The sequence below is a fragment of the Pteronotus mesoamericanus genome, unplaced genomic scaffold (genome assembly GCF_021234165.1).
Source record: "Pteronotus mesoamericanus isolate MK-2021 breed Mesoamerican mustached bat unplaced genomic scaffold, CSHL_Meso_final scaffold_125, whole genome shotgun sequence".
Lineage (NCBI taxonomy): Eukaryota > Metazoa > Chordata > Mammalia > Chiroptera > Mormoopidae > Pteronotus > Pteronotus mesoamericanus.
Window position 1 is genome coordinate 12,182,299 of NW_026555304.1, and position 24,536 is coordinate 12,206,834.

General features: G+C 37.6%; 1 protein-coding gene across 1 annotated transcript; it reads left to right on the forward strand.

Moving 5' to 3' along the window:
* Positions 1-206: 206 nt before the first annotated feature.
* ZNF510 (zinc finger protein 510) lies at positions 207-23,436 on the forward strand. Its single transcript, XM_054587940.1, has 7 exons — positions 207-528; positions 2,594-2,707; positions 7,610-7,668; positions 18,707-18,833; positions 19,114-19,209; positions 21,752-21,816; positions 22,048-23,436. Exons 1-7 carry the CDS (start codon positions 207-209, stop codon positions 23,434-23,436), a joined length of 2,172 nt encoding a protein of 723 aa, XP_054443915.1.
* The last annotated feature ends 1,100 nt before the right edge of the window (positions 23,437-24,536 follow it).

Here is a 24,536-nt window from a genome sequence, read left to right on the forward strand (position 1 = left end):
AACCGAGGACAGCACGTTGTACTTGCATGTAGGTAAAAATTTAACTTCTAACCTCTGGGGCTGTGAAAGAATCTCCTCTCTGATTATAAGTAGGCAGTTAATATCATTTTATTAATCCCCAATTCAACACACAATTTGCGAGAGGTCTCAGTCTTGGCGGGGAATGTAGTCTTGAACAGTATGGGTTATCGCGCAGCCTTCTGGGAATGGATATGCAGTGCTTTCCCCTGCGCATGTGCAGCCAGCGCCACTTTCCTGTTGCCGGTGCTCCAGCCTCGCTAGTTCTGAGGTTACAAGAGCAGGTGAGCTCTTTGCGGGTCCGCGCCTTCCCGCGGCTGGTGTCCCAGCATCCAGGTGTGAGCTTGTGTCTAGGGTTCCGGGTTCTATCTCCGAAAGCGGGTCTGCCTATCCCAGAGCTTGGCCTGGACTTACACCTGGGGAAGGCGGGCGGGGGCGGGCCCCAGCCCCATTGGTCTCCGTGGGCGCGGGTGAGGCTGAGCCCTGGTCTGAAGATGCTCCGCGCAGCAGGTATGGCAGCTTGCTGCTGTCGGCCCTGGGGAAAAATCCTTTATCTGTAACGGGTTGGAATGCGCTTTATAATATTGACCGAGCGTGTACCTAACGTAAAGCGCGCCCGGGAGCTTAGGAGCCAGCAGGGCTAGGTCAGTTCCGCCTCTGTCACTTGGGCATGTGTAAGGTTTGCCGTTTGTTGTTGTTTTTTTTTTTTTTAAAGAGTATTAGTAAAAACTGTTTTGTGGCATTATTTAGAGAGAGAAAGGTCATAACTGCAAAGCAGTGATTTAACCAAGTGCTAGTTAATAAGCACTAATAAGGACTAGCTGATAATTCAATATTACATGTTGGCTCTCATCCCATTTGGAAGGCAGGTTTGTTCTTTTCATTTAGTATTTCATTTAATTCTCCCAACCACCCTATTAATAGGTATAACCACATCATTAAAAATAAGAAAACAGGCTTGGTGGAGTGAAGTATACAGACCCAAGGTCACAAAGGGAGGAAGCTAGGATGCAAATACACATATGCTTTACTCCCAAATTCAGACAATTCCTAAAACCTTATCTACCTAAAACCCAGTGTTACAGCTTTCACAGCACTAGCAGAATGACTTGTGTCCAATCCTCAGAACTATGATTGTAAAGTCAATGTGATCCATATCTCATTCTCTGACAAGTATACATAATCTGGGATTTCTGGCATGTCTCCAAAGCCTCTGGGTAAGGCTCCTGGCACCTCCTGCACTGTCCAGGCTGTGACTGTCTTCAGAAGGCACAGCTTGATAGTCTAGTGCAGTGCTGTCCACCAGAAAGATAGGTGAGCCTCATATATAATTTTAAATGTTCCAGTAGCAACATTAAAAAGCAAAAAGAAACATGTGAAATTAATATTAAGGACATACAGCAGCAGGTCCTTAAATAACATTTCATTCAACAGTGTTTTGTAATAATGTTGATGAGGGGGGAAAAATTCAATTCCCTGCTGGGCCAATGTCTTTGTGGAATTTGCAAGGTCTCCCCATGTGTGCGTGGGTTTTTTTATAGAGACTCCGGTTTCCTCCCATATCTCACAGATGTGTAGGTTAGGTTAACTGACATGTCTACATTGTTCCAGTCTGAGGAACAATGAGGAGTGTGGGTGTGTGTGAGTGTGCCCTGCAGTGGAAGGGCCTGCTGTACAAGGTGGGGTCCTGCCTTGCACCTTGAGCTGCTGGGGAGGCTCTGGACACCCTTATGATTTTCTCACCCTAGTGGGAAAATCATCTTGTTTCCATTAATCTTTCTTAAATGTATGCATAGCTCACATTTATTTCAATATTTAGTACTGGAAGTGTTTTGGGTCTTTATTTAGAAGTTTGGCGATGTTTTTATGGCCAGAAATATGCCATAGGAACTTAACTCTAGTTTATATCTGTTAGTTGTGGTAAAATTGTTTGTTATACAACATTTCACTTAAAGCCACAGTTTCTAAGAACTTGTCAATGATGTTAAGTGAGGACTTACTGTATTGTGTTTATCTTAATATATACAAAACATTATTATTTCAACATGTGGCATTAGCCACATTTCAGGTACTCAGTAGTGGCTACAATGATGGATAGAACAGTTCTAAAGAATTCCAAGAGAATCAGGCTTAACTGTATCATATACACCAGAGGTTCCCAACTAGGGTGATTTTGCTCCCCAGATGAGTTTTAGAAGTGTCTAGAGCTGTTTTTGGTTGTCACAACTGGGAGGATTGCCCTTAGCACCTGGTGGTTAGGGGTCAGAAATGCTGCTGGGTGTCCTACAATGCACAGGACAGCCCCCATGATAAAAATTTATCTAGCCCAAAATGTCAATAGAGTTGAAATTGAAACACTGCTCTCAATGAAAGTTTCAACTAAAATGAATTTGTTTCCTAGGCCTAAGTCTCAATGTCTCTGGAACAGGGTGGCTTTTGTGTGGAAAGGAGGGAATCCTGGGGATGGGAGTTCCACGTGGAAGAACAGCCCATCTGACAGGGACTGCCCTCACCAGAGCTTTGGAACAGATGCAGGAGAACCCAGAAAGAAGTGGGTCCTGATTTCCTCCACCAGAAGCAGTTCTTAATCACCTTGTCCAGAGAGAGCCAGACTTGGTGATGTCGCCACATCCAGAAGCCATCACAGTCTGTGTGACAGTGGAAACTGTGGACCAGCTTGCAGAAGGTGGTAAGCTGAGGTTGAGAGGGATGGGTGACTGTCACGCTGCACAGGGAAAGCCACAGCCAGAGCTAAGGAAATTCTGTCTTCTTAAATAGCCCTCCATTTTCTTCCTTCTTCCTTCTTTCCAGATTCTGAGCCATTCTAATATCATGTCCATCACATGTGGCATCTAAAGATACGCTGACGTTTCCTTTATTCTGAACATACTAGAATCACAAAATGATAGTATAGAAAGGGATTTCCATTTCCAATTCTTGAAACCTTAAAAATACTGATCTTGAGATGTATGTCCCCTACTCACCCAGCACAGTGCTATTCATTCTGTCACAGCTAAGTCACTAGAACCGTCTTATCAAAAATATTTTCGATAAGACTTCTGGCCAAGATGGAAGTGTTGGTAGACACACTTAGCCTTCTCGTACAACCAAAAGAAGGACAACAAATTTAAAAACAAAAAATAACCAGAACTGCCAGAAAATTGAACTGTATGGAAGCCTGACAACCAAGGAGCTAAAGAAGAAACATACATCCAGACTGGTAGGAGGGGTGGAGACAGGCAGCCGGGACAGAGAGGACGTTTGGCAAGGCAGAGGCTGGTGGACTGGGTGGTGCATTTGCATGTGGATGAACCGTGAGGAACAGCTGGGGAGCGAGACAGGCTGCACAATCCAGGGTTCCAGCATGGGAAAAAAACCCCAAAACTCTGGAGGTAAAAACCTGTGGGGATTGTGGCAGCAGGACTCCCAGCCACACAGGAGAGTCTGCTGGAGAGACTCAAGGGGTCCTAGAATGTATACAAACCCACCTGCCCAGGAATCAGCACCAGAAGGGCCCAACTTGCTTGTGGGTAGTTGGGGGGTTGGGGAGAGGAAGTGTCTTCTCCCACTTCCCTGCGGAGAGCTGAGCAAGCTGCATTGTTCCCTCTTGGACCCCTCCCCCACACACAGTGTCACAATGCAGCGACTTAAGTTGCTCCGCCCTGGCAAATACCTAAGGCTCCATCCCTTCCAATGTAATAGGCATGCTGAGGCAAAGATATATGGCTCAAATGAAAGAACGGATCAAAGTTCCAAAAATAGAACTAAGTGATGAACAGATAGCCAACCTATGGGATGCAGAGTTCAAAACACTGGTAATCTGGATGCTTACTGAATTGGTTGAGTATGGCTGCAAAATGTAGGAAAAAGTGAAGGCTACGCCAAGTGAAATAAAGAAAAATATACAGGGAACCAAGAGTAAAGAGAATGAAACCAGGACTCAGATAAATAATTTGGAGCAGAAGGAAGAGATAAACATTCAACCAGAACAGAATGAAAAAATAAGAATTCAAAAAAAATGAGGAGAGTCTTAGGAGCCTCCAGGGCAACTTTAAATGCTCCAATATCTAAATCATAGTGGTGCTAGAAGGAGAAGAAGAAGAGCAAGAAGTTGAAAACATATTTGAAAAAATAATGAAGGAGAACTTCTCCAGTCGGGCAAAGGAAATAGACTTCTGGGAAGTCCAAGAAGCTCAGAGAATCCCAAAGAAGTTGGACCCAAGGAAGCACACACCAAAGCATATCATAATTACATTCCCCAAGATTAAAGATAAGGACAGAATCTTAAAAGCAGTAAGAGATAAGGATACAGTTACCTACAAAGGAATTCCCATAAGACCGTCAGCTGATTTCTCAAACCTTACAGTCAAGAAGGGGCTGGCAAGAAGTATACAAAGTGATGAAAACCAAGGACCTACGTCCAAGATTACTCTAAGAGCAAAGCTATAATTTAGAATGGAAGAGCAGATAAAGTGCTTCCCAGATAAGGTAAAATTAGAGGAGTTCATCCTCACCAAGCCCTTAGTATATGAAATGTTAAAGGGACTTACCTAAGAAAAAGATCAAAAACTATGAACAGTAAAATGACAATAAACTCACAGCTATCAACAACTGAACCTAAAAAACTAAAACAAAAACTAAGCAAACGACTAGAACAGGAACAGAATCATAGAAATGGAGATCAGAGGGGAGGGGAAAGAATGGGGGAAAAGGTACAGGGAATAAGTAGCATCAATAGTTGGTACAAAATAGACAGGGAGTGGTTAAAAATAGTATAGGAAATGGAGAAGCTGAAGGACTTATATGTACGACCCATGGACATGAGCTAAAGGGGGAGGAGAACGCTGGGGGGAGGGGTGGTGCAGGGTGAAGGAGAATAAAGGGGAAGGGAGATGGGACAACTGTAATAGCATAATATAAAAATATAATACATATTTTTGATAAGACTTTTGGGGGGTGGAGGCAGTAGAAAAGGATAAAGGGGGGATAAATGGTGATGGAAGGAGACTTGGGATGGTGAACACACAATATACAGATGATGTATTATATACTTGTACACCTGAAACCTACATAATTTTATCAGCCAATGTCACACCAATAAATTGAATACAATTTTAAAAAATTTTTCAAAAAAATGAAAGTAAATTTGACTTAGGAATTTTAACCATCTGCGGGAGAATAGAAGGGGAAACTTAGCTAGGGGAAAAAACGTCTTTTTGAGAAATTGCTATAAATTTTAACAAAGAGATTTAAAATATACTTTTTAAAAGTATATTTTATCGATTATGTTATTACAGTTCTCCCAATTTTTTCTCCACTTTATGCTGCTCTGCCCTGCATCCCCCCCACCTTCCTGCATCCCCCCTCTTAGTTCATGTCCATGGGTTGTATATATAAGATCTTAGGCTTCTCCGTCTTCTATACTATTAACTTCCCGCTGTCTATTTTGTGCCTACTAATTATGCTTCCTATTCCCTGTAACTTTTCCCCATTTTCCCCCTTCCCCTCTTCACTCATAACCCTCCATGTGATCTCCATTTCTGGGGTTCTGTTCCTGTTTTAGTTGTTTGCTTACTTTCTGGGGGGTTGTTTTTTTTTTTTTTTTAATTCAGTTGTTGATAGCTGTGAGTTTGTTGTCATTTTACTGTTCATAGTTTTGATCTTTTTCTTAGATAAGTCCCTTTACATTTCATATAATAAGGGCTTGGTGATGATGAACTCCTTTATCTTTACGTTATCTGGGAAGCACTTTCTCTGCCCTTCCATTCTAAATGATAGCTTTGCTGGATAGAGTAATCTTGGGTGTAGGTCTTTGCCTTTCATAACTCTGAATACTTCCTTTCAGCCCTTCTTGCCTGTAAGGTTTCTTTTGAGAAATCAGCGATAGTCCTATGAGCACTTCTTTGTACGTAACTCTCTCCTTTCCTCTTGCTGCTTTTAAGATCTTTTCCTTCACTTTCATTTTGGATAACTTAATTATGATGTGTTGGTGTGTTTCTCCTTGGATCCAATTTCTATGGGACTCTCTGAGCTTCCTGGACTTCTTGGAAGTCTATTTCCTTTACCAGATTGGAGAAGTTTTCCTTCATTTGTTCAAATGAGTTTTCAATTTCTTGCTCTTCTCCTTCTGGCACTCCTATCATTGGGATGTTGAAACATTTAAAGTTGTCCCAGAGGTTCCTTAGCTTCTCATATTTTTGAATTCTTGTTTCTTCATTCTGTTCTGGTTGGATGTTTATTTCTCCCTTTTGTTCCAAATAATTGATTTGAGCTCTGGTTTCCTTCCCTTCACTATTGATTCCCTGTATATTTTCCTTTGTTTCACTTTGTGTAGCCTTCATTTCTCTCTTCCTTTTGGGACTGAACTCAATAATTTCTGTGAGCATCCTGATTACCAGTGTTTTGAACTCCGTATCTGATTGCTTGTTTGTCTCCTCATCACTTAGTTCTTTTTCTGGAATTTTCATCTCTTCTTTCATTTGAGCCATATTTGTTTGTCTCAGCATGCCTCTTATGTTGGAAGGGGCGGAGCCTTAAGTATTTCCCAGGTTGGGGCAACTCAGGTAGCTGCTTGTGGTGTTCTCTGGGGGGGAGGGGTCAGAGAGGGAACAATACCACCTGCTCGGCTCTCACCCCACTTTCTGTCACTTCCCTCACTTCCCACAAGCAGGCTGTGCCCTTTCAGGTGCTGATTCCCAGGTGGGCAGGTTTGTGTACATTCTAGGACCCTGTGGATCTCTCCAGCGGACTCTCCTGTGAAACTGGAGTTTCTACTGCTGCTGCAATCCCCATAGATTTTTACAGCCAGAGGTTTTTGAGTCTTCAGTTTCCATCACTGAAACCCTGGGTTTCAAGGTGTGTCTCACTCCCCAGTTGTTCATCCTGTCTTATCTGCAGCAAATGTGGGACAGCCTGCTCAGCCAGCCCCAGTCTCTCCCATGCAGTCTGCTACCTTGCCTCACATTCTCTCCACTCTGGGAGTGGGAGAAGGGCAAGGTACCCTTCTCCACCTCTCCTACCAGTCTGTATGAATGTTCTTTAACTCCTTGGTTGTCGGACTTCCATGCAGTTCGATTTTCTGGCACTTCCGGTTGTTTTGTTTTTGTTTGTTTTTATCCTTCTTTTGGTTGTTCAAGAAAGTGAAGCATTTCTACCTACACCTCCATCTTGGCCAGATCAAGATTTTAAATTTTATTCAGGCAGCATCTTATCATTCCTTTCAGTTTTCTGTCGATTTTCTTACTCAAGGTATAAATAATAATATTAAATATAATTGATAATATTAATCCTATGTTTTGATTTTTTGTTAACTGGTCAGAGGGGACATACATTTCTTTCAAATCAGTAGGAAAATAATTTACAGTCACTCAGTGAAAATTAATAAGGTTACATCTGTGTGATCTTATCCGAGATGTACATATTAAGGGAGTACTCTCTCTGTGTGGTGCTTCCTTCCCTACCTCAATGGTCAGTGGAACATTTTTCCATAGTGTAGGCCTTTTCCTTAGCTTGTGGTGTGAGATTTTAAGGGACGTGAATACAGAGGCTCACCAGACCTCTCAAAACTCCGTTCCTCTCTCCTTACCCCCAGGTTATCCTTCACAGTTCTCCACACTCTCTCAAGAGCAGCAGAAAATGAACATACATCAGGTGAGTTATTCATTAACACCTTTTATATAATGGATTTTATCAGTGGTTAAGGAACCTACATTGAAATGGAAATATAGAAATAGAAATGTATCACATCTTTCAAGGAAGATATGGAAAAGTTGATGACTAGCACAGCAGATTTGTCATGTACATAGATGCAGGTCCTCTGATTTTACAGATTTTCCAAAGTGCAGCTCTAAATTTCTTCCTAACTTTTCTAATTGGGCATGTCAGAGTCAGACAGACAATTGACCAAACATTCCTCATGGAATCTAAAATCATCAAAGTCAGAAGAAAATGTCTTTGCTGGTCTTCATGTAGGTGGTAGTGCAGCTATTTCTAATAAGAACAACTCTAAAATAAATGCAGAGTATTGTTTGTACTTTCTCCTCAGTGGAAGTAGAGGACATATTGCTAGAGCAGGGCTTTTGTTGTGCAGTTATTCAGATAACAAAAACAGAAGTTGTAGTTGGGGTAGATATTTTCCTGATCATCCTGTTGGATCCAGGAATAATATTTAGTCTAACTAGAGGTACTTTAAGGTACATTCATGTCCTTAAAATATCTCTCCATAAACATTTCTCTCAAGTACCTGTCATAAACAAGTTGCTTAGCAGACAGTTTAAAGTTCTGCTCTCTGACAAAGGTTACCACACTTCCCATTCACACTTCAGTCCACTACATGAGGCTTTGATATCCTTCCTCATACACCTATGACTTGCATTCACCAGCGACCTAACTATAGTCAAATCCAATGGGTCCTGCCTGCTTCCCACCTCACCACACCTGCGTGTAATGCATGACTCTGTCCCTACTCTATCCCTCTGGAAGACCTCTGGTGTTAGTGTCTGCGACACCCTCCTTTGCTCCTGTCCCGCCTCTCATGTCTTTCGTGGAGTCATTGTCCTTCTCTTGCCCTTTCACATGTCTCACCGACAAGTTTCCATTCCTTCTGCCTGTTCTTCTAACTAGTCTTGTTGAGTCATTTTATCCCGTCTGGTTTTAACAAGTGACATATTTGCTAGTTCTCCCAAATGTGGCTCTGAAGCCCACCCTGACCAGTAGCACTTTTTGTGATGATGGAAATCCACTAAATCTACACTGTCCAAAGTGGTGGCCACTAGCCACATGTGCCTGTTGAACACTTGAAATGTGGCTTGACTGAGGGACTGAATTTTTGAGTTGTAAGGTAGCCACATGTGGCTAGTGGCTACCATATTGGACATAGTTAACTCAACATCTCTCTGTAGATATCTGCAGCTTAATTGATTCAAATAAAAGCCAACATTTATAGCCCTTCCTGGACTAATCCTCCTCATCTTTCCATATCCCTTGATAAACCCTATTCAGCCAGACACCCAAGCCATGAAAGGGTGATGCATCCTTGCTCTTGGCTATCCTTGTGCTCACTATCTCAACTCCTGCTGCATCTAGTCAGTAATCGTGTTTTCCTGCTTTTTGTATTTGGGTCAAAGATAATAGCAATTTTATATGGTTCAACCTAATGTATTTTAAATGCATTTCTCTACTTTATTTTTACTACTGCTACCTATGGTCTCTCGACTGAACTGTTGGAATAGCTTCTTTATTAATCAGCCCACCTCTTTCTTCATCTCCTCAAGCACATCTTTCACATGGGTTATTCATCTAAATTCTCATGAAATGTCTTTCCTTGTGTAAATCACCTCAGTGGCTCCTCACCCCTATGCAATGAAATTCCCAGTTTCTCAAAATGAGCAATTCAGGCTTTGGAGGCATTACTCCTTCCCATTACTTCTTTTTACTTTATTGCTGCTCTGGTTTTCTTTGACATTTATTGATCAGCCAAGATGTCCCAGGGAGTTTACATGTGCTATAGTTACAGCTTAAACACCACAGATACTTTTTTTCCTAATACCCTTCACAATCTAGCGAGAACTAAGACATTAAAAAATTCAGTATGTAACTTTATTCTAAAGCAAAACCAAACCTCACTTAGCTTAACTTAGCTTAAACATTCTGCTGTTCCCGACTCTGCTTCCTGTTAAATTCTCATTGTCTTCTCCAGACTGACCTTTAGGACCTTATCCCCATTGTGTTTACCTGGTGCTGTGGACGGAATCGTGTCATCCTCCACCCCCACCTCCAATTCATATGCTGAAGCCCTAACCCTAATATTATATAATGTTATATATTATATAATATATATACATTATATTATATATTATATATAATGTATATATATTAATAATGTATATATAATATAATGTAATATATAATATATATTACATTATATATAATGTGAATGTATTTGGCGATGGAGTTTTTAGGAAGTAATTAAGGTTAAATGAGGCCTTGAGGCACTGAGGCAAAGGCCATGTATGGACACAGTGAGTAGGTGGCCATCTGTAAGCCTCACCAGAGTGTACAGTGCTGATACCCTGATTGTGGACTTCCAGTCTCTAAAAATTGTGAGGAAATAAATCCCTGTTGGTTAAGCCACCCAGTCTGGTATTTGGTTCTGGCAGTGCAAGCAGCTAAGACACCTGGTTCCTTACTTTCTTTTCTTTATTTTCCCATTTTATTTTTAATTGTAGTAAAATACAGGTAGCATAAAATTTACCCTCTTAGCCATGTTTTAAGTGTATAGTCAGTATTGTTAAGTACATTCATACTGTTGTGCACCATCTCCAGAACTGTTTCATCTCATAAAACTGAAGGTCTAGAACCACTAAATAGCAACTTCCTATTCCTGCCTCTCTTCAGCCCCTAACAAACACCATTCTACTTTCTATGAATTGCACTACTCACATAAGTGGAATCATATAGTGTTTGTCTTTTTTGTTTTACTTGGCACTATTACAGATGGCCCCCACTTCCCCCACTTTGCCCCACTCCACCCAGCCCTCCCACCCTCCCGGCTTTCACCACATTGTCATATGTGTCCAAGGGCTATGCACATATACACATAAGGTCCTTGGCTAATCTCTTCAAGTCCCCCTATTCCCTTCCCCCCCAAAACCCATCAGCCTGTTCCATGTATATCCATGCCTTTGGTTTTATTTTGTTCGTCAGTTTATTTTGTTCATTACATTCCACATAAGTGAGATTATATGGCATTTGTCTTTCTTTGACTGGCTTATTTCACTTAGCATAATCTCCAAGTCCATCCATGCTGTCACAAAGGATGAGTTCCTTCTTTTTTATAGCTGTGTAGTAGTCCATTGTGTAAATGTACCACAGTTTGTCTATCCACTCACCTACTGATGGACACTTGGACTATTTTCATATCTTGGCTATTGTAAATAATGCTGCTATGAACATAGAGTCGCATATATTCTTTCTGATTGGTGTTTCAGGATTCTTAGGATATATTCCCAGCAGTGGGATTGCTGAGTCAAATGGCAGTTCCATTTATCATTTTTCGAGGAAATTCCATACTCTTTCCACAGTGGCTGCAACAGTCTGCATTCCCACCAGCCAGGGCACTAGGGTCTCCTTTTCTCCACAGCCTCGGCCACACTTGTTTGTTGATTTATTGATGGTAGCTATTCTGGCAAGTGTGAGGTTATACCTCATTGCAATTTTAATTTGCATTTCTCTGATAGTTAGTAAAGTGAGCATTTTTTCATGTATCTATTGACCATTTGTACGTCCTCTTTTAAGAAATGTCTATGTAGTTTCTTGGCTCATTTTTTAAATTGGATTATCTGTTCCTCATGTTGAGTTGTATACATTCTGTATATATTTTGGAAATTAACCCCTTATCAGATGTATCATTGGCTACTATGTTTTATAATACAGTGAGTTCCCTTTTCTTTTTATTGATGGTTTCTTTTGCTATGCAGCTTTTCAGTTTGGTGTAGTCCCCTTTGTTTTTTTTGTTTTGTTTTGTTTTTTTCCTTTTTTTCCCTTGCCTTGGGAGATATATTGGCAAAAATATTGCTATGATGTCTGAGATTTTACTGCATGTGTTTTTATTTAAAATTTTATTTAAGAGAAAAGAGAAGTGCAGGAGAAAGAAAAGGAGAGAAAAATCTTTGTGAGAGAGAAACATCTACTGGTTACCTCTTGTATGCACCCCGGCCCAGGACTAAATCTGCCACCCAGGCCTGTGCCTTCCCAGGAATTGAACTGGTGGCCCTTTGCCTTGTGGGACAATGACCAAGTAACTGAGCCACACCAGTCAGTGCACACTCCCTATGTTTTCTGGTAGGATTTTTATGGTTTTGCGACTTACATTTAAATAAGTCTTTTATCCATTTTCAGTTTATTCTTGTGTGTGCTATAAGTTGATGGTCTATTTGTGTGTGTGTGTGTGTGTGTGTGTATGTGTGTGTTTACCAGTCCAATTTTCCCAACACCATTTATTGAAGAGACTGCCTTTTTGTGACTGGCTTATTTCATCAGCATAAAGTTCTCAAAGTTCATCCATGTTGTAGTATATATCAAAATATACTTCCTTTTGAAGCTAAATAATATTGTATTGTGTATATATACCACATTTTATTTATCCATTTATCCAGTAATGGACACCTAGGTTGCTTCTACCTTTCAACTATTGTGACTAATACCGATGTGGACATAGGTATACAAATATCTTTGAGACTCTGCCTTTAATTCCTGTGGATATATACCTGGAAGTAGACTGTCTTGATGCTCTAGCTTTATAGTTAAGTTTTGAAATCAGGCAGTGCAAGTCCTAAAAGCTCAGAGTCAGTGTTTTCTTTAATGGTAGACCTTTGTGTGTCATGGGTGAAAGAGCTTTCCTTATGCCAAGATCCTGAATATATTCTCCTGTGTTGTTAGTAGATTCTTGATTATTTAAGCTTGATCACCTGAAATTGTGTTAGTGTATGATATACAGTGTCGAGGTTCATATTTCCATGTGGCTATCAAGATACTCTGGTACTGTTTGGTGAAAAGACCATCCTCTGTCCACTGGATTGCAGCAGGGATTCTGTTGTCCATCAAGTGACCATGTCTGTGTGTCTATATCTAAACTGTATTCTGTTTTTTTTGATCATATTATCTATCCCTTTGCTAGTGCTTCACTGTCATAATTACTATTGCATTACAGTACGTCATGAAGTATGTTAGTGTAAAGCTTTAAAGTTTTACTTTTTCAAAAAATTTATTGGCTAATTTTGGTCCTTTGCGTTTTCATCGAAATATTGTCAGTTTCCACAGAAAATCCTGCTGGGTAGTTTTTCAGATTAGATGTGAAGTCTTTGATATGCTTCATTAGATTTATTCCTACATATTTTATCTATTTTGATGTTATTATAAATAATGTTTTTTATTTTATTTTCTAAATGTTTATTGTTGGTTTACTAAAATACAATGTACTTTGTAATACAGGTATATCTCAGAGATATTGCAGGTTCCGTTCTAGACCACTGCAATAAAGCAAATATCACACTAAAGTGAGTCATATGCATTTTTTGGTTTCCCAGTGCATATAAAAGTTATGTTTACACTACAGTCTATAAAGTATGTAGTGGTATTATATCAAAAAGAAACAATGTACATAGCTTAATGAAAGCGGTTTATTGCTAAAAAATGCTAACCATTATCTGAACCTTCAGAGTCATAATCTTTTTGCTGGTGAAAGGTTTTATCTTCAATCTGTAAAAGGCAAAATGTCTGGGAAGTGCAATAACACAAGGTGTGCCTGTATTTCATGTCTAATCCTATAATAGCTTATTTTTATTTTTTATTTTAAACATGCACATCGAGTCTTTCGCAAATACAGTTTTACTTCTTATTTTCCTATCTTTATGTCTTTAATTTCTTTTAAGTCTTGTTCTTGTACTTTCAGAACAAGTGATTATAACAGAAATCCTTTCCTTTTACCTCACCTGAGGGGGAAAGTACTTAAAATTTCACCACTGAGTCCAGATTTTTTGGACATGTCCTATGTTAGAATAAGGAAGGCTTCCCGCCCCCCCCCCCCCGGTTTTAGTTTCTTGTGAGTTTTTATCACACATAAGTATTAAATTTTGTCAAGTGTTTTTTCTGCATCTAGTGAGATAATAATAGAATTTCATTCCTTTATTGTGTGAAAGGGGTGAATTATATTGATTCATTTATCAGTGTTCAGTCTTGCATTTTTGAGCTAATTCCCACCTGGTCATGAAGTATTACTTCTTTAATATGCCTCTGAATTCAGTTTATTAGTATTTTGCTTAGAGTTTTTTGGTATACTTTAATGGAGAGGCAATTGGCATGAACTTTTCTTTTCATGGAATGTGTTGGTCAGGTTTTGGCATCAATGTTATGTTCTCATAAAATGGTTCTCCATTTTCTGTTTTATGAAAGAGTTTAAGATTACTGTTATTTCTTCCTTATGTGTTTGAAAAATATACACAATAACAACAACTTGGCCTTGGAGTTTCTTTGTGGCTGGTTTTTAATTATGAATTCAATTTCTGTAATAGACACAAAAAAATCTGAAAACGCCTATTTTTCTGGTGTCCTTTTTAAAAACAAGTTTATGGAGATAAAAATCACACACCTTACAAATCACACGTTTAAAGTAGTCAGTGGTCTTTAGTATATTCACTATTATGCAATCATCACCACAATCAATTTTAGATTATCTTCATCACATCAGAAAAACTCCATACCAACAACTATTAAACATACCCAATCCTAACATATCCCTACCCCAGCCCTAAGCAACAAATGATCTACATTTTGTCTCTATAGATTTGCCTAGTCTGGACATTTCAAATAAGTGAAATTGTGTAATCTGTGATCTTTGTGATTGTTTCTTTCACTTAGCATAATGTTTTCAAGGTTTCATTATGTGGATATGCCACATTTTGTTTATCTATTCATCAACTGCTGGACATAGGTTTTTTTCTAACTTATTGTTGTTATGAATAGTGCTGCTATTAACATCCAATAAATAGGTGATAGATGGTATATACATACATACATACATACATACATATATGGGTAGATACACACAAGTGTGTGAGCACCTGTTTTTCATTTCTTCGAGGAATAAATTTAGGACTGGAATTGTTGGGTTATATGGTAATATTACATTTATCTTATTCAGAAACTGCAAAACTATCACCACAACAACTATACCATTTCACATTCCCACTAGCAATGTGTTAGGGTTCTAAAGATTGTCTCCATCATTTTTTATTCAACCTTTTTTAAAAGAAAAATTATAACTGTCTTCCGGAGTGGAGTTGTAGCTCATTGTTTTGGGTTTTGATGTGTATTTCCCTGACAATAACATTGAACATCTTTTCATGTGCTTACTCGCTATTCGTGTATCTTCTTTGACGAAAAGTCTATTCAGGTGTGTTGCCCACTTTTTAATTAGGTGTTTTTTTTTTTTTTTGGTTATTCAGTTGTAAGAGTTCTTTATATATTCTGGCTACTAGACATTTCTTAGATACAGATACTCCTTGATGTAACTATGTCCTGATAAACCCATCATTAAGTTGAAAATATAAGTAAAATATGCATTTAATATACCTAACCTATGGAAGGTCATAGCAAAACCTAGCCTACCTTAAACATGCCCAGAGCTTACATTAGTCAAAATGGGGAAGATCACCTAACACAAAACCTATTTTATAATAAAGTGTTGAATAGCTCATATAATTTATCATCATCATGTATCACTTTCACAGCATTAAAAGGTAAAAAAATTGTAAGTCAAACCATTTTAAGTCTGGAGTTCTGATTCATGAATATTTCCTCCCCCTTGTCTTTTCACTATCTTGATAATGTCCTTTGATGCGCAGTTTTTAATTTTAAGTCCAGTTTATTTTTTTCTTTGGTTTCTTGTGCATTTGATGTAGTATCTAGGAAAACATTGCCAAATCCAAGGTCATGAAGGTTTATCTCCCATTTCTTCCAAGAGTTTCATACCTTAAACTTATGTTTAGGTCTTTGATTCATTTTGAGATAAATATTTGAACATGGTATGAGGTAGGAGTTCAACTTCATTCTTTTGCACGTAGGTATCCATTTTTCTCAGCATCATTTGCTGAAAAGACAATTTTTGGATATATTTTATTTATTTATTTTTAGAGCAAGGGGAAAGGAGGGAGCAAGGAGGGAGAGACACATCAATGTGAGAGAGAAACATTGATTGGTTGCCTCTGGTATATGTCCCAACCAGGGACCAAACTCGCAACCCTGGAATGTTCCCTCACCAGAGATCGAACTGGAAGTTCTTCGCTTTGTGGGATGATGCCCAACCAACTGAGCCACGCTGGCCAAGGTGAAAAGACTATTCTTTTTCTACTAAATGATCATTAGTTTATTTCTAGACTCTTGGTTCTGTTCTGTGGGTCTATATATCGGTCTCTGCACGAGTACCACACTGTCTTGATTACGTTGCTTTATAGTTAAGTTTTGAAATCAGGAAGTGTAAGTCCTCAAACTTTGTTACTTTTAAGATTGTTTTGGCTATTCAGGGTCCCTTGTGACTTCATATGAATGATAGGATTGACATTTCTGCAATAAAGACCATTGGGATTTTGATACAGATTTACTTTGGGGTATATTACTTTCATAACAATATTAAATCTTCCAATCTATGAACACAGACATCTTTCCACTTATTTACGTCGTCTTTAAATCCTTTTAACAATGTCTTTTAGTGTTGAATGTATGAATCACACCTTCTTGGTTAAATTTATGCCTAAGTATTTTATTATTTTCTATTTTACTACACATGCAATTGTTTTCGTAAAATTTTTATTGTTAGTGTACAGACATACAAATGGCTTTTGTGTATTCATCTTGAATCCTCAAAGTGTGCTAAATTTGTTTGTTAGCTCTAATAATTTTTGTAGATTCTTTAGCATTTATAAACATTTTCAACTTGCCCAGCTTTTTTCTTGTTGTAAGGACATTACTGCAGTTATGTGCCACATAATAATATTTTGGTCAATGACAGACTGCATATATGATGTTAGTATACCATATAGCCTTGGTGTGTAGTAGGCTGTACCACTGAGGCTTATATACATACACTCTATGATGTTCATACAGTGATGAAATCATCTAACAAAGCATTTCTTAGAACATATCCTGATTGTTAAGTGGTGCATGGATGCATTGCTCTTTTAGCTCTCTGTATCTCTGAGCAAAAATTCAAAACCACACTGTATGTAATTGTTTTCAAATTTTGTGAGACTTAGTTTTTGTATTTTAGTATGCAAAGTGCACAAAAATAGTTGATGTTATGATTAGGTTATCCTATATATTTCATTTGGTCAAATTGGTTAATCATGTCTTTTAAATTTTCTGTATCAGTGGTCAGCAAACTTTTTATGTAAATGTCAAATAACAGGCTTTGTTGGAACCACCAAAGTCTACACTTTTAGTGCTATAGTAGCCATAAATGATACATAAACAAATGAATATGGATGTGTTCCAATAAATGTTGCTTATAAAAGTACTGGTAGTGAGCCAGATTTGGCCTCTGGGCTATATAGTCTGCTGACCCTTGTTCTAAACCTCTCCCCACCTGTTTTTTCCCCCAGACTGCTTGTCCCATCACTTACTGAGAAAGTTGTGTTAAAATCACTAATTATAACAGTGGATCTATCTACCTAATTTTTGTTAATTTTTATTTATAAACAGTCAATTCTCATTATTCTCAGCAGTTATGTTCTAAGTTACCATGAACGCTGAATAAGCAAATACTTAAGCCTTGCTCCTGGGGGAAATATAGGGTTAGGTTCCTGCAAGCCTCTGGTCACATTTTGGACAACCAATCAGTAGATAACCTTGTTTTGTATGTGTTTTTGTTTAAAACCTCCTTACTTGATTATTATTAATTCATGATCTAACAGCCAACAGCACCACAATGAATGCTTGAACAAAGCTTATCTGACACCCTAATTTTCTCTATAAGACATGGCGCAACCTTCTTGTACTCAGGAACCTTAAAAAATGAAGTCACAAGAAAGAGCATAAAAATGCAAAAGGTGTGCTAAACAGATTGTAAAAAGACACTTGTTTACACAAACACAAGCATTATCTTGTACAACCTCAGCTGGGAAAACGTGTATTGGATACTCAAATTTTTTACCACTCTGTGAATTTTGGTAATGACCACAAAATCATGAATATTGATTTTGAGGTTACAAGTAAGTTTTAGTGTATAGGTGAATTTGCAAATACAGAATCTCTGAAATCTCTCAATAATAAGGATTGACTATATTTGGAAGCTATGTTTTCAAGCTTATACCAATTTATGTTTGTTATATCTTCTGTTAAAGGATGATCTTATCATTATATTGTTATTCATTATGTTTTTAGCATTCTTTCTTACCTTTAAATCTCTGCTTCTCATGTTAATAATAACCACATCAATTTTCTTTTGGTTAGCAATTACTTATGTATCTTTTTTAACCCTCTTACTTTCAATCTGTATATATCCCTCTCTATAAATTGTGGGATTTTTTTGTTGTTGTTTTTATACTGTCAATCTTTTCTTTAACCAGATTGATTAGTCCAAAAATTGGCAAGTTTGTCCTATAATGGATCAGATAGTTCATATTTTTCTTTGACAGTTATAAGGTCTCTTATGGAACTACTAGGCTCTGTTGTTTCAGATCAAAAGCAACTGTAGATAATATAAAATGATTGGGTGTTTCTGACTGTGTCCCAGTAAAACTTAATTTAAAAAGTGGCATGCTGGGTTTGGCCACAAGTCATAATTTGCTGATCCTTAGCCTAGAATGTATACGCCTAAGGTTGTATATTGGGGTGTAGGAAAAAAATTGTAGGAAGTGCATATGTACTTTTTCAGTAAAAAAAAATTCAAGCAACAAAATCTTTACTAATGTTCTAATTGATTTTACATATATATAACTAAAAAATATATACAAATGAAATTATAAACACTTTTATTAATTAACTGCAAAGTATAAAATTAGATCCAAAATAAGCATACTTATTTTCATTTATTGTTAAACTCTTTACAGTAGACATAAGAATTGTTCTCATATGTATTTTTTCTGTGCCACCTAATTCTGAACCCTTCAAATTGAACAGAAATGTACTATTGTAGGCATCAGTGTCATTCAAGGACGTGACTGTGGAGTTCACCCAGGAGGAGTGGCAGCAAATGGGTCCTATTCAAAGGACCCTGTATAGAGATGTGATGCTGGAGAACTACAGCAACCTAGTCTCAGTGGGTGAGCATATGAGCATAAGTTACCTTTGTAATGCTATGTAGAAGGCATTTCTTTTTTATGCACTAGTACACATGAAGACTTTACCTAGATTTTAATGTTATTTAGGCTTTTAATTCAGGAGTATAAAGTTAGCTCTGTTGAAGAATATATTGTTAACTTCCAATGATAAATTCAAATGAGAAACTTAAGGTTGCTCTTGCTGAAGCTGTATTGTTTTAAATTTTTGGATACTCAAAATCTTATCATCTGGCCTAAGTACTCCATTGTTCCCTATTTATAGGAAACTGCACTTCCAAACCAGAGGTCATCTTCAAGTTGGAACAAGGAGAAGAGCCTTGTTTCTTAGAGGAAGAATTCTCAGACCAGAGTTACCACAGTGAGTTATTGAGCACTGGCAGACAGAATTCTGTGGGTAGCTAGACTCCAGAAGCTCAGTTTAGCAGTGAACCCTACCTACATATTTCAAGACTTTTCTTAAGCCTCTCTCTAAAAATAAATAAATAAATAAAACCTTTAAAAAAGTCACAAAGGCATAAAAAACATCAATGAAAAGGAAATGATTGCCCTGGCTGAGTGGCTCAGTTGGTTGGAGCCTTGTCCTGTACACCAAAAAGAATATTTATGGCAATATTGTTTGGGGCATGTATAGGAGGCAACTGATAATTGTTTTTCACAATGATGTTTCTCTGTCTCTCTCTCTCCCCCCACCTCCTTCCTCTCTATCTAAAATCAATAAGCATATCCTTGGGTAAGGATTAAAAAAAATAAGAAATGTTTAATAAACTTGACTAAAGTTGAGAACTTTGTTCATAAAAAGATACCAGTAAAAGGATGAAAAAACTAGCCACAGAGTATCCGAATATGTACAATACATATTGTACATATTGTACAAGGAACCTGAGAAGGATAAGCATCCTGAAAATGTAAGTATTTTTGCAGGTCAGTACAGGAAAAGGTAGTAACTCAATTGAAAAACAGGCTAAAGACTTTAAAGAGGAACTCTGAAATGACCATTATCTCTTTGAAAATATATTTAATCTTACTAGTTTTCATAGAGTGAAAAAAATATATTAGGTAAGATAAGAGAGATGAATGATATGTGCTAAGATTAACAAACCTAGTAATGCCAGGTCCTGATGAGGATGTGAAATATTAAAGATCCTCATTCACTGACAGAAAATGTAAACTTGTAAAACTGCTGTGGAATTAGGAGGATGTTATCAAACTGAGTTGAAGTTTTATCTACTTTGTCACCAAATAACCACTTTCCTAACTGTATTTCCTACAGAAAGACATGGCTGTATTTTCTAGAATGAATAAAAGAGTATTTATTGCAATATTGTTTGTTTTTGCCAAAAATTAGACTCATCAGCAGTAGAATAAAGAAATACTTGCATTCCTAAGGGAGAATTTTAAAGCTTCATAAAATCTTATACAGTGTTTATAAACATAATATTAAGTGAAAGAACCAAAAAATATAAATATATATGTATGATTACGTATGTGTCAGAAAAAGGCAAAACTGTTACACTTTTAAGAAGTCATATATTGGTGCTAAAACTAAAGATTACAGGAAATTATTACATAAACATTAGGAGAATGATGATCTCATAAGCATGAAGAAACTAAGCAGGGAGGGTCTAATAGGTATTTTTTTGCCAAGCCATTTGTGTTCTAATTTTTGACATGGTTTCTAATTCCATGACTGTTCTCTGTATACTGTTATATAATACATATAACTTTAATGCAAATATAAATTGTGTTTCACGCTTAGTGGATAGTTAAAATATGAGTCAAAAGTAGATGCTATTCACAAGTCAGATATCCTGTAGCCAACGGGCATCTAGAATAAATAAAGAATTCGGACCTTTTTAAAAAAAATTCTCACTTGAAGATATGTTTTTATGATTTTTACAGAGAGTAAGGGTTGGGGAAAGAGAGAGAAGAGACACATCAGTGTGAGAGAGAAACACTGATCAGTTTCCTTCTTGTATGCACCCTGAGAGGGGATCGAACCTGCAACCTTTTGGTGTATTGGACAACATGCTAACCAGCTGAACCACCCAGTCAAGGTTTGGACTTTCCTAAAGTGTCATCTTTGCATTAAGGCTCTCCATGATACTCCATTAAAAACTGCACCATTCAGATAAAATTGAAATGTGGAAATTTAGGATGAAGTAGGTGATCAATGTCACTTATTGTTCAATTTTGAAAGAATAAATCAAAGGTACCAGTGAATCTAATTTAATTGCAAGAATGGATTTTCCTTTCATCAGTTTTACACTTGCTTTTATTACCATACGGACTCACAGCTTTAAGGTGGGTTAAACCCTAAACTTTATTTAATCATGAGGCAGTTAGTGCTCTATCAATTTGATTTGATGTTGAAAGACTGAATGGCGATAAGGGATGATATCACATAGGTAGTATGTAGACTCTTGAGTATTTATTGGTATAGCCCACATGATGTAGGACCGATACTGTAATTTATTTCCTCAAACCAAACCCTTTCCATGATGGGTCTGGCCTATCAATGCTCATTATCTTCTAATTTTTCTTATTACTCTACTTAACTTTATAGTCCTTGTTGTATTCATTCCATGATGTGGTTTTCCTGCTCCTAAAACCACTCCTATAAAAGTCTAATTTCTGTTTTCCTTTTCTTTCCCTTTTACATCCAAGTAGGAAAATCCAATCTGTCACAATCCAAATACAGATATGTATTTATTACCAGTTTTCCCTCTCATTTTTTCACTATAAATATTTTTGAAAGAGAATGAATATACATATACTCACATGCAAATTATTTAATCTTGAAAAACCAAAAACTGAAATGCAACATAAGGTATATTTTCATAAGTCCCATTCATAAAAAAATGTAAGATTCATAAGATGCTTTAAATTTTTCCCATTTTTAGAACATTACAGAGATGATGACCTGATCAAGAGGAAGAAGAGAATCAAAGACAAACACTTGCAGCAAGTAACATTGATCAATAATAAACCTTTGACTAGAGAGGAAGAGGAAATTTTTGGAAAATCAGTTAATCTGTACATAACTCCTCTTTCTTTAATGAAAATGACCTATAAATATGACTCATGGGGAGTGAATTTGCATAATATTTCTCCCTTTATCATTAATAGAACCTATTCAACAAAAAAAACAGATTGCTGTAATGTCTGTGAAAATTTGCCTTTCAAAATTAACTTTGAGAGAACTCATGCTGGAGAGAAATTTGATCAATGTAACAAAAACGGGAAAGCCCTCAGTTATAAGGAAAATCATCCTGGACATCAAAAGTGCCAAATTTTGGAGCAAGATCTTGAATACAATGAAACTGAAAAATTCTATGATGCTGCTGCCTATGTTACAGATAAGAGTACTGACACAGGAGGAAAATCCTGTAAAGATGATGAGTTTAGGAAAAACTGTGAAAAGATAAGTCTCTTTGACCTAAAAAGAACTGTGACAGGAGAGAAACATTCTCATGTTAAGCAGTGTGGGAAATCCTCCTGTAAGAAGTCAGCTGTCCAGGAATACAATACATTTAGTATGGCTGTGAAACACTATGAATGTAATGCCAGTAGGAATAATTTCAACAGGAAGTCTTATCTCACTGAGCCTCAGAGAACTATCACAGAAGGGAACGCATTGGTTTATAATGACAAAAAACAAACTGGGGATAAATCCTTTGAATACCGTGAAAATAGGATATCAGCCCACAAGGTACGCCAGAGAACTCATTCTCAGGTAAAACCCTATAAATGTAATGAATGTGGGAAATCCTTCTGCCAAAAAGGACATCTCATTCAACATCAGAGAACCCACACAGGAGAGAAACCTTTTGAATGTAATGAATGTGGAAAAACTTTCTCCCAGAAGTCACATCTCAGCACACATCAGAGAATTCACACAGCAGAGAAACCCTATAAGTGTAAAGAATGTGGGAAAACATTTGTCCAGAAATCAACCCTCAGGGGACATCAGAGAATTCATACAGGAGAGAAGCCCTATGAATGTAGTGAGTGTGGGAAGACTTTTGTTCAAAAGTCAACCCTTAGAGACCATCATAGAATTCACACAGGGGAGAAATCATTTCAGTGTAATGAATGTGGGAAAACTTTTGGCCAGAAATCAAACCTCAGAATACATCTGAGAACTCATGGTGGTGAGAAAACCTATCAATGTAATGAATGTGAAAAATCCTTCTGGCGAAAAGACCATCTCATTCAACATCAGAAGACGCACACAGGAGAGAAACCATTTAAATGTAATGAATGTGAGAAAACTTTTGCCAGGACATCAACTCTCAGAGTTCATCAGAGAATTCACACTGGGGAGAAACCATTTAAATGTAATGAATGTGGGAAAAAATTTGTCCGGAAGGCAATCCTTAGTGATCATCAAAGAATTCACACAGGGGAGAAACCCTTTATGTGTAATAAATGTGGGAAAACTTTTGGCCAGAAATCAAACCTCAGAGTACATCAGAGAACTCATAGTGGGGAGAAATCTTATGAGTGTAATGAATATGGAAAATTGTATAAAAAGTCAATCCTAAATGTATCCCAGAGAATTCAGGGAGGGAGAAAACCCTATTGATAAAATAACTATGAAAAATCCTTGTGGCTAAAAGACCGATCCATTTGACATCAGAATTCAAACAGGAGAAAAACCATATAAATATGAATGCAGGAAGAATTTTGTCCAAAAGGTAACCCAGAGAGTATTCAGAGAATTCACATAGGCATCTATTTCTTTTAAGCTACTGTGGAAAGCCCTTTTGAATGAAGTCGTGCCCTATTAGATAACTCTCACACATCACATGGGCTGGTAATCTGTTTACTAGCAATTTTTCCTCTAGGCATATAGCTAATATAAATTTCCCAGTCTCTCTTTCATCTAAGTGGGACTTTGTGGCTGGCTAATGGAATATGGATGCTCATGTTGTATGCCACATCTAGGTCTGACAAGACTTCCCCAACAAACTACCAGACTGCTATATGGGTTAAATGGAGAGGACTTCCAGGACAACCTTGGGTGCCATGGTTTAACATGGCACAGCCCAAGACAAAAGCCAGGGTGCCTGAAAAATGTGGAACAAAATTCTCTTGCATATCTTTTCATTTGAACATGTTGTGAGCAAGACTTAAGCTTGTGTTCTGTTGAGCTCTCATATGTTTGGGGTCTGTTTTTGTACATAATTTAGCCATCCCACTGCTAGAGAGGCAGAATACTACCGTGTAAGTTAAGCTTACATCAGCCACAGGGTACAAATGTTATAAGTTTATGTCAGGGAGTCAGTCCCTCAGAGACCATCAGAGAATTCATACAAAAGGCATCCTTTCAATATAATGAAGCAGATCATACCACCTGACATTGGGCCTTAGATGAACCAAAAAAGTTGGAAGTTTTTTTTTTTGTTTTTGTTTTTAAATCGGATGAATTTAAATCGGGTGAGCAGCTATCATGCAACTAAAGTAAATGTGGCTTGTTTAATGTCATGAAGCTACTCTCCATACCTCCTGACACTTTCATATACCCCAACCTCAGCTGTTTTAAGGGGAAAGAGGTTTTCCTGTCTCCAAAGGGGACCCAAGGCCTTTGGCTCACACCCAAGTATTCTGGGAACTTTCAGGGAGGGGAAGAACTCAGGTTCTTATGGTTCTGTACGATACAAATACCCACGTCAACATATTACC